At 37.6% G+C, this 12,143-nt stretch overlaps 1 protein-coding gene across 1 annotated transcript in view; it reads left to right on the top strand.

Moving 5' to 3' along the window:
* LOC122796988 (histamine H3 receptor-like) overlaps window positions 1-10,362 on the top strand; it is a 219,477-nt gene extending 209,115 nt beyond the window's left edge. Inside the window, exon 3 of the mRNA XM_044065760.1 lies at window positions 9,547-10,362. Coding sequence (XP_043921695.1) covers window positions 9,547-10,362 — 816 coding nt within the window. The remainder of the gene's footprint in view (window positions 1-9,546) is intronic.
* The last annotated feature ends 1,781 nt before the right edge of the window (window positions 10,363-12,143 follow it).

Raw genomic sequence — 12,143 nt, 5'->3', positions numbered from 1 at the left:
AAGCTCCAGAGCCAGAAGTTAATAGAACATGTAAAGCATATACAATAAATGGCAAAGACAAAATAATTACAGAGGGTTAGGATTAAAAAAAAAGAATAATGTTAGTTCAAAATATTGAATTACATAAACAAAGTGTAGAAATGCATGCAAAAATACATAATAAGAAAAAGCAACAAGTAGACTGAATGCAACAAGTAGAATGATTTCTCTCTCTCTCTAGTGCAAGAGATATTAACCTTATGATAACATATGCTACGTTAATATGCACAATCTCTGCAGAAGTACAAATCATCTGAATAAGTACCCATTATAGATAACTATTATGAATACAGAGGTTGCTGCTGGCAAACACCTTTGCATTTCATTACTTCATCTACAAATGCAGTGGTTGGTGCCCTTGAAGAATAAATTTCCTATGTTGCATTAAAAATGCTGAGCTATTGATATAACCATAACATTTTCTAAAGTAGATCAGCTATGTTGATGACTGACAAACAATGACAGCAGGTTCATAGTTACTAGGCATGCAGTCCTGAAGGCCATTAAGGACCCTAGTCCAAATTCCCAGTTGCTCCAAACCACTGTCTGCCTAACTTGACTTGCTCAGTATGACAGAGTAGGTAAATGAAGATGAAAAGATTCAAACCCTGCACCCTTGCCATATGAAGCAGCTTAATAACAAGTCAGAGATCTAGTCCTCTGCACTAACTCACAGACTTACGGTCCTTAACTAAATGTGGAAATCATTACAACCTGGTGTTGTAGAGAGCTCTGTACCACAGTAATATGGAATAATAATTACATAAAGGATGTAATATATCACAGTTATAATCATCACTCCAAATAATGCAGCCTTATTGACCTTGCTAATGTCAATCCCTTTGCAGTTCCTGGAGGCTGTAAATAAGTACTACAGAAATATATTATTAAAATGTAACATGTTTAGACTATATTACACAATCCAGGCCTATTGCTGAATTAATTTATTTGTTAGAACAATAACTAAAGTAAAACGATTATAGACAATATAAATGCTGCATCAGCTTTTGTTAAGACAACCCACAAATCATACAAATATAGGAAGTATTGCTGCATATAGCATACTTTTTTTGGGGGGGGTAGCTTGCATGCTTGCAGGATACCTACATCTCATTTTCACTCCTCCATATCTTCTCTGCCATCAGGAATAGTTATCTCCTCTGACAACACAAAGTATAGGTCTAATCTACTTGAACAACTAATAGTGCTGTATTGTTGTAGTATACATCGTAACAGTCAACAGAACTGGATCATGGACAAATGGGACCTTATGTAGGGTAATGAATCAGGCCCCTGCTAGTCATACCGATATCCCATTATTTGTCTGTTCTCCCCAGTTACCATAAACAGTGTTCAAACCCATCACTCTACCCACTATTTTCTTCATTAGTTTTACAATTATAACAGGTTTGGATTTCATCTAAAACTTTTATTGTTACAGAAGAAACAATGACAGACATTTTCCGAACAAAACATTCTCATATTAACAAAGAGTAAACTTCTCTACCATTGAAATTCCCATTTAACAAAATGTATCTGGCAACCCAGTCAACTACAAGAGATGTGCTGGCATTCATGCTCTAACATATAGGGAAATACTAATTAGAGACTATGTGAAGGGTACAGGAATTCAGAAGACAAATGTGTAATGCATTAGCTAAGAGCCTGGAGCAGCCCACTGGACACAAGTGTTCCTTTTCAGAAGTAGAATAACAGCATCTCAGAAGTACCCAGGAGTACTTTCATGTGAAGTAACTTCACAGAGAAACATATAAAACAAATGAAGGCTCAGGGGGTCAAACCATGTGCTACATGAAACAGCTCATTAACAGTTCATAGCATTATTTATCTGCACTAAATGTTAGATAAACTGTGTAGCATTTTACACCTCTGTGACTTTAAAAACAAGCTAAATTAAAAATGTATTCATTGTTAAAATGTTAATGCTAAACTCATAAACGTTATGCTATCCAATTTATTCACAGCCCAATAACAAACACAGTACCAACATTAAGGAAACCGAGGATCATATCCAAAGAACATGATGCTCCTGTTTACAATTTCATTTCTTTTCACTGTAACTATTCTGGTTCATGGGTCGTTACTAAGCCTGCAGGCTAGGAGACTATTGAAGAGTTTAGTCCCAATTTCCAGTTGCCCCAAAACAATTTATGTAAGTGACTTTCTCAATAATAGGCATAAGTATGAAGCAAATTCAGAGATGTGCAAAACTAGAGAGAGGGTGGAGGGGACCATTCTAAATCACTTGTAAAGTTAACAGAACAGCAGGTTTTACAACAATTAACCTCAATCAAAAGGAAAAAAATAGGTTCTGGCAGTCAGATTGAGGTTCTTCCCTCCTGTACCAAAGATACATGGTATTCAAGTCAATTAACTACATGGGACATTTTACAGTGATAAACCTTCCTTCATCTGCCTTGTTTTTCACACACACAATTATTCTCGGAAAAAGGGACTCTATCTGTTGCCTGTTTCTCCATTCAGTGGATCAGTCTATTGTAATGGTTTGCATACATAATGCTGAAAAAAACCTTCTTCATCTGCTGAAAAAAAAAATGTTGGGCTGATGTGGAATAAACACATGTGGTCCTATGCTGTGAAGGTTTCACTAATGCTGCCCACAGGATGACCAAAAGAAGAAACCCTTGTGGCAGGGTTGCTAAGCCATATCTTGAGAAGAAGAATGGGTTAAGGTATGAATGGTATAACTACCCTAAAGTAAGATGAAGTATCTTTTTATTGATGAGTGAAAGTGGATGGAAAGTGAATTTAGGGAGGAGTATGTGCCTTAAAACAATGATATGTGATGGAGTAAATGTGAAGGCAAACTTCCTTTGAGGCGGCCCAGGCTGTCAAGAAATGTTAACCGATCCAAGAGTGGATGGCAATAAGGCATATGTAAGATAACTGTTCTAATAATATGGTTCAAATGATCAAAAACAAAGAAAATACACTGCTGCACCACAGACTAATCACACAAAATAATAAAATATTATAATTTTATTATTGCACCAACAAAACATCACAGATTGAGCGCTTTCTTTCCTCCAAACAGGGACTTCATCAGAATCTGTCATTAAAACTGTACTTTGTCCTTATATACTCCCCCATAAATTAATGACATCACACATAAAATAGATTTTAAAGAAACATGCATTAAGCCATAAATACTATCTAATACTTCAATAAAACATTCCACAATTGCACTAACACACCAAACATCCTACTAAAACATTATCCCCCCTTGGGGGGGAAGGGATTTTTAGAAGTTACATTGAAGAAAGAGAGGTCAGATGGCAAATAAAATTACAGGCCAGTCAAGTTCCAGGATTAAATGAAATGATTTTTATAAAGCCCATATTGAATAGGAAGGCTGCATTTGTAAAATAATTATTATTAAAGTAATTGGTTTTAGCATTTAATTTTTATAAATGTGGTTCTAATATAATATATTTTTTATAATAATGTTTTAGTAGGATGTTTGGTGTGTTAATGCAATTGTGGAATGTTTTATTGAAGTATTAGATAGTATTTATGGTTCAATGTGTGTTTCTTTAAAATCTATTTTATGTATGATGTCATTAATTTATGGGGGAGAGTATATAAGGACAAAGTACGGTTTTAATGACAGATTCTGATGAAGTCCCTGTTTGGAGGGAAGAAAGCGCTCAATCTGTGAAGTTTTGTTGGTGCAATAATAAAATTATAATATTTTGTTATTTTGCGTGATTAGTCTGTGGTGCAGCAGTGTATTTTCCTTGTTTTTGGTGATTTTCGGCACTGCTTTGGGCTTCGATTGTGCTTCAGTTTTAATGGTTCAAATGATAAAAGTGCAAGAACATACAGCTGTAGTCCTGACCATAAAATGTGGTCAAGAATGCAGCCAGGTATCTTGTGTCATTACTGGAAAGGGTGCCAGGGGTAATCAAGTACAATCTTCTGTCTGGTTTGATAAATTAACAACTTTTGAGGAAACCATTCCACTCTTCAGTTCATGTCCATATCTTTTCTGTTATGTACTGCAATTGACTTAGAAAGATTAAAGAAAAATTAGTCTTTCAGGTCCTTTATTTTCCATGACCTGAAATGCACTATCTCTTAAAACGTCACTGTGATTATGCTATCAAATATGATCAAAATAGAATTCTGCCCATTGGCTTTCATCTCTAAGACCAGAACAGACTCCAGAGATGTAATGCAGGGAGTAATGGCAGGTTAAGGGACAATGCAGATTGGCTGCAAGATTTTCTGGGCTGAACCTGAGTGGGAGATTAAGACCATTTTACAGAATACAGTTACACAATTCACTGTTCTTGGGAATTACTTTCCTGAGGTACTAATACAATCTATGTAGCTTTTCTACTATGGCTGAGTGGGAGATTGTCTCAAGAGATTTGGCCAGGTAAAGGTATGTAGTGTGCCCTGTTTTACCTTCCTCTGTTGCTTTACTCAAAGTCTAAATTACTCAAAATATTCATTACTCAAAGTATGAATAAGAAGTCATGGAATTTGGGAGGGCACAGGCTCCCTTAGGAGGAATGCAGGAGATTTATTCTGATCTGTGTGATTCATGAGTCAGCTAAAAAGCTTACTGTCAAAATCTTTGTTTATTCCTAAGTGTGTTTAAATGTGTGTTGATTATTTTAGCAATAATCCATAACTGGGTGTGTGTAATGTTGAATTTACCCATGGTTAGCATAATTTAATCAGGAAGGCAAAGTTCAAATGATCAAATAAAGCCAGCCATGGGTAAATCCAGCATTACCAACATAGAGGTAGGTTACTGCAATGATATTATTTAAGAAAAATGAATTACTTTTCCCAAACACTGTAACTGGATAAATGCACTTTAATGTTAATCCGCTTCTGCTCTGTTGAAAAAAACATCTGATGAATGTACTGCACATGTGCTGAACATGCACTTGCCAGCACTTGCACAGTACCATTTTACCCCTTTATTTTTGTCAGAAGAAGTCAGGAGTATGTATGTTCATTGTGCAGTCCAGGACATTCTGACCTGCAACCTTTTATTTCATGTACAGTTATTCTGTCTAATTGCTACATTTGGGTGGCAACAACATTTAAAAGAAGAATTTGTTACATGAAAAAATAGCAGCTGTGATATGCAATAGCTGGTAGATATGCATATCCGTAAGTTATGCCAAAAATAAGTGTAAGTATCATAAATACTGGTAGCTGTTCGAAACACAAGTATCAGTATCACAGCTACCAGCTGCAGAACTTCTTTCCATGAGCAGTGCTACATTTACAATGGGCATACTGATGAATATCTCTATTCAGCATGCATGGTTTGAATAATAATGAGATTTCATTACATAAATGAAGACTTCAAGAAACTAATTCTGGTCAACAGAAGACCATCTTACAGGTAGCAGGATCCACCAGAGCACACAAAGGGCCAGAATATGCCAGATTATGCATGCACTCACGTCACTGAACCACAAGTACCAATATGACTCAGTCATAGTCCATGTGGGTATAAGCAGCCTGACACATGGCTCCATAGACTATATGAAGAAAGACATGATGGAGTGCTTGGAGTGTGTGTCCCAAGCAGGTATGAGCTTAGCACTGAGCAGCATTTTACCTTCTCTAAGGCTGATGCAACAATATGAACAGAATATAATTGACTTTAATAAATGGCTTAATGTTTGGTATAATTTGAAGGGGATACAATATTTGTCAACTTGGGAAGATATGGTTGACAGATCACTCTTCTTTGCAAGGGATGGTCTGCAATTGTCTGCTCCAGGGTTGTCTAGCCCATAGTGCTTCTTTGAGACATATTCAACCTTTTATACTCTCTGACATAACAAAATGAATCCAAGGAAATATAAAGGTATTACTGCTCAATATCCCAGGTGTACACAAGAAATTTCACTCACTAAAAGCTTTTCTCAACCTGGAAAATGTAGACGTATGGGCAGTTCCTGGGATATGGTTTAAAGTCACAAAGAGAACACTGGCAGTGCAGGGTTATAATCCCTTCCACTCCTTTAAACCAGCTACTGCACAGGAAGAGACAAAACATGGAGGTGTCGCAATTTACATCAAAAACAAACACACCTCAAGGCTGGCAAACAGTATGACTCACTTAAACTTTCTCACACCCAAATTACCATAGGTAAAATCACATACCATATCCATACAAGCTATAGGTCCCCCTCTATGACCCATGAAGCCCATAACACATATTTAAACATAATGGAGACACACTCCATTCAAACCAACACCATATTCATGGCTGACTTTAACAACCTCCTATAAAGTGGGAATCATACAACCACAAGAATTCCCAGCAATTCCTGGACTTTGTAAATACAAACACCCTGACCCAGCTTGTCTATATGGCAAAAATGGGTGGTAATATCTTTGACTTGGTCCTCACTAGTATGTGGGAATTTTGCTTCCCCTCCCCTATACAATGTCCTCAATAGTCAGGTTAGGCCATAAAACTATCTCCTTGAAAATAAAAATAAAACCCGGTAGTCCAGCTAACCCTGGAACATTTAAAAATTATTCTAAGGCAAACTTTCTATTAGTAAGCCACACCCAAGCCAAATTTTAACCCCCCCCCCATATTTTGAGATGAAAACGCTGTTCACTCATGTTACTGGCTGCATGGATACAGCTGTACCTACTCAGAATAAGCACAGGACAAACTAAAAAAAATCCACTCTGGTGGAATCTCAGCACCAACAGGCCATTTAACAAAAGGAAGAAAATCATGGTAAAATAGTAAAAGTGTAAAACCCAACAAGGTAAAAAAAAACTCTGTCGTTAATCTAAACAAACAACTTAGGGGAATAATTAAGTCTACCAAAGACAATTCTGAGGTAAAAATAGCCTCACAGTCCAAGGACAATCACAAGGCATTCTTCATCTATATCTGCAACCTCAAAGGCAATATACAACAATGTGCCAAACTCATTATAAATGGAACCACCTATACGGAGATAGAAGATACAGCACATCTACTGCATAGCAAATTTGGTTCTAATTTTACCCCCTCTCTTTCCCCAGACATCCCTCAGTTAATATCCTCCAGCATAACTCCCCCAGCTATCAACAGAGAACAGATATTCAATGCACCCTGTACAGCCAAGAACACTGCACTGATGTGCAGCAATAATATGCCAGAATACATCCTTAATAGCATGAAACATGACCTATCAGGACCTGTAGAATCACCATTTAACCACAGCCTCCAGATAGGCTTTATACCAAGTAAATGGAAGATTGTAGTTGTCACCCATCTGCACAAGTTTGGGCCATCTGTGGACCCAGGTAACTACATACCCATAAGTTTTACGAGTGTCAGATGCAAAACCATGGACATGATAAACAATGACATAGGAATTATTCAGACACTAGACCCAATCCAGTTCCAGTTTGGTTTTGTCAAGGTCAGGTCATGCGTACTCAACCTGGTGGATTTCTTCTGGAAGGTCACCAAAGCAATTTATTAGGTCAAAACAGTGCATCTTGCCTACCTTGACCTGGCCAAAGCATTCAACACAATACACTACTTGGGCATTTTAGACAAACTCACAAAATTAGGTATAAATCCCTATGTCACTCACTAGATAGCTAACTGTCTCAAAGATAGGACTCAATAAGTTAGGATAAGGGAGTCTACCTGTATAAAAAGATCAGTCACCAGTGGAGTTCCTCAAGGGTTAGTGCTGGTGCCCCTCTTTTTTGCATCTACTTCTCTGAAGTCAAGGTCAACATAATGGTCCTCTGGCTGAGCAGGTTTGCAGATGACTGCAAACTAGGCACAATCAGAGAATCCTGAAAGACATAAATACCCTCTAAGAAGACATAACACAGATCAATAGCTATTGACAAAGCCACTGATGAGAAATGTATAATAGTATCCTTTCAGCAGATGGCTACTCTTGGAAACTATTGCATTCAATACACCCGTAAGAGTACATGCAGCGGTCAGGGATCTGGGAATGCATATAGACAGTAACTTGGCCTTTGACCATCATGTGTGTACTGTAGGACAGGAATCATTTTATGTTGCAAAATTTATAAGCAAGGGTATGTCATCTAAGTCCAAGGATGTAATTGTTCTACTATATTCAGCCTTCATCAGACAAAACACTGAGTGCCCTCTTCAAAATATAACTCATCAGGTACATACAACAACTGGAGTGTCCACAGAGATTCTTCACAAAAATAAATAACTAAATAAATAAAACTTGCAGGGTATAAACAACTGTTACAATGAAGACCACCTTAAATCCATTTCTCTGTACTTGGTCTTCTATGGACTGCTAAGGGGAGATCTATGTCTGGCCTCAGAGTATCTTTTGATCCCCCTCTGATGGACCTGCTGTACATCCACAAAACAAATAGCTTCAGAATTACCTGATCAGTGGACCTAAACCTCATCTCCAATATAAATAGGACATCCAGGTATGTGTCTCAGAGGATATCAGTTTTCTGGAACAGGCATTGTACACTTTTGAAGAAGAACACTCCCCCGACCCAATTCAAGCATAACTTGGACAGTGGATGAGGAATTGGAAGTTTACCCCAGGTCTGTCACCTATGTTTTGATTGGACAGAGGCAGCCTGTAAATGTTTTAGCACCTTTGCCCAAGCGTACATAAACCCATTAAAATAAACCAAGTGTACCAAACTTGCCAGATACATTTGGGAAGCATATCTAGACTTAAAAAAGGCCCCCCTCAGTCATATGCCTAATAATCACTGATGAACCTATTTAAAATTTTAGTTTTTAGGGCAAACTAGGACACCAAGTTGTTTATTCTCCCAAAAATAGAATGATGCTCTAAGGGAAAACAAATACCACTTTGAGAAATCAGTAGTTGTCTAAAAGTTACTGTTTTCTGTCCACTTGTTACCATTTGTGATTCCTCCCTGTTGCCTGTACCTTCATGATGACTGTTTGAGTTTATACCTAATAGTGCTGCAACTTTCTGCATATATAAATAACAGGTTTGTGTAGACATATGGTTTTAGTACTCCATTCAGCTATACAAAAGTTTTATATGCAGATCTGCTGGTACATACAGACATTTGCATTCTTTTCATAGGTTCATAGGTTCATACTAGGCTATCTGCCCAAGGGATTTTAGTATCACCTGACAGTTTCATTGTTTACCTGCAGAGAGTGTTGCATGAAATCACTGAATATTCACAATTTATTACTGAAATTCTTCATTTCTATTATAAACGAACCCACCATGCACGTTATTTATGTATATTTAATGAGACTTTCATTTCAGCCCTGTATAAGATCTTTTTTGGGCATTTAGTCTTCATTATAGGATATTAACATCAAACACATTAAAGATGTTTAATATTTTGCATTGTAAGACATAAATATTTCAAAAGACAAACCATTGTTGTTTGCAATATATCCTATTTGTTTTTCTAAGAGTACAAACATGGGTTTCAGCTATATGTTTTTTCTTTCCTTTCCTCCAGGTTTCATTCAGGGCTGAACAGAAAAATGTTTATTATGCTTCTCTCAAAATAGCAGTACTCTGGGCCCTATCTTTCCTGTTATATAGCCCAGCTATTATATTATGGGATATTATAGTAGGAAAAAGTGTTGTACTTAATGGGAAATGCTATCCTGAATTCTTCTCTGTCTCTGAATTTATGCTGATTTGTTCTGTCTTCGATTTTGTGACTCCACTTCTTTGCATACTCTTTTTTAATATACGTATTTACTGGAATATTATGAAGCGTGAGAGAAATAGAATGGCCATGCTATCACAAGGCAGCAGCAAATCCCTGTCTGATAATGTTGGATCTGTGTCTTTTGTAGAGACTGGTAAAAGTTCTCCGAACACTCAAACACATTTGTCATCTGAAGAAGTAAGAGACAAATCTACCCTTACTGGTAGGGACAAAATATCTAGAGGGATTAAAAAGGCAGTGCAGTCAAAGGTTTCAAAGCACAGCAGATCTGCGATTAAAATGGCTCAACAGAGGAAGACCGGAACATATCAGAATGATGCAACTGGCTTAAAACTCTCCAAGGATAAGAAAGTTGTAAAGGCACTGGCCACAATTGTGTCTGTTTTTATTATTTGTTGGACCCCATCTCCCATCCTCATATTCATTCAAGCTGCTTGCAGCAGTCTTTATATCCATCCCATATGGAATGTGATTGCAAGCTGGGCACTGTGGATCAATTCCTTAATTAACCCAGTTTTGTATCCTTTATGTCACTCACACTTTAGGAAGGCTTTAACAAAACTGCTTTGTTGTAGGGCTAATACACCTCCTTTGTAAATACTGCTGGTATCCTTGTTTACATGGAAAATTAAATAATGTGATTAGATTGTTTTTGTAATTCTTTCAAAATGAGGTACTAGTGCATTGTATTTATGTCTCTATTAATAATAGAATTAAAACACTATGCATGAATAAATTAACAAGAAATAAAATACTTTGATGCAAATCCATATATGTTAGCCGTAACAGTCATACATTTCAGAAATTACAACTCCTCATGGCTTTAAACAACTGAAGAATGTCTAAGAAATATGTCAAAGATGTTCTCTACCAGTGAATCTGGACTCATATTTATGGTACAACTTTTATTCCGGTGAGATACATTCCTCATTTATCTTCAAAAGTTGCACACTGTTAAGGGAAGAAATGACCTGAGCAATTTATGTAATATTGGACCAAAAGACAGTTGTTATAAAGAAAGAATACATATATGCAATGTATAATCTATGCATATTAAATACATTATTAACATGGTTTGCTTTTTCTGTATGAATGTATGTGTACCTATGTCTTAAGAGATAAATTTAATAAATGTGTTTAAAAAATAGCTGCATTCTTTTACAGTAATAATTTTAAACTGAAAAACAGTAACATTAAAACACTGTATATACAGCACCCCTACAGTATCATCCTCCCTGGTAAGATGCGACCATAATTTGGTTACTTTCGAAGTCAGCATCTCCCCTGACCCCCCACTAGCTACGGACAAATAAAAAAAACTTCTCCAAAGCTGATTACAACCTCCTGAGGGATGTTATAAACAGCTTCACAGCCCCCCCCCCCCCCATTGGAACTGGCACCAATTTCCAAATCAACACCAAAGTACTATACAAGCACTTATATAGATGTATGGAATCAGGAATACCTGACAGGACTAAATCATCCTCCGCAATGAAGAGTAAACCTGTCTGGTGGACATCTACAGTAAATAAACTACATACCAAAAGGAAACAATTGCTGTCTGGGACCAAGAAGGAGCAGGTGCCCAATTGGAAGCAATCTCTCCTTAGCTTGAGCAAGCAAGTAAGAGCACTAGTGAAATCTTCTAAAGCCAACTTTGAGTCCAAATTGGCCACATCTACTAGAGACAATCATAAGGCCTTATTCACATATGTCCGCAATCTCAAAGGAAGCACCCTGACCTGTTCAGAACTGGTGGTCAAGGACACCAGATGTACAAATGCTGTAGATATAGCCAACCTACTGGCTGACAAATTCAGTGAAAACTTCACCCCTCTGTCCCCTCATTGGTACATCAGGACATCCCCAGCACCTACCCCCTTCCCTTTATCTCTAGGGAGCAGGTCATCACTGCCCTCTCAAAGGCAAAAACTAAAGCCTCCATGGGACCCGATAACATCCCAGGCTGCATCCTACATGAACTCAGGCAGGAACTTGCAGCACCATTAGGCACCCTATTCAACCAAAGCCTGAGTACTGGCTTTGTCCCAGCTGAGTGGAGGACAGATACTGTCATCCCTTTACACAAAGGTGGAGCATCCACTGATCCAGGAAATTATAGACCCGTCAGCCTAACTAGCCTGATCTGCAAGGCCATGGAATGGATTATCATGATCTGCAAGGCCATGGAATGGATTATCATGGACCTCATTAACAGGGACATTGGCATCCTCCAAACACTCGACCCCACACAGTTTGGCTTTGTCAAGGGGAGGCCATGTCGGTTAAATGTGGTCTGCTTCTTTGAGACTGTCAACAAAGCCATGGATGAGGGGAAAATGGTGCACACCATCTACCTTGACCTGGCAAAGCCTTCA

This window comes from Protopterus annectens, chromosome 3.part0 (assembly GCF_019279795.1).
Source record: "Protopterus annectens isolate FY-2018-M chromosome 3.part0, PAN1.0, whole genome shotgun sequence".
Classification (NCBI taxonomy): domain Eukaryota; kingdom Metazoa; phylum Chordata; order Ceratodontiformes; family Protopteridae; genus Protopterus; species Protopterus annectens.
The sequence above is the reverse complement of the archived record's forward strand: the minus strand, read 5'-3'. Positions and strand labels throughout refer to the sequence as shown.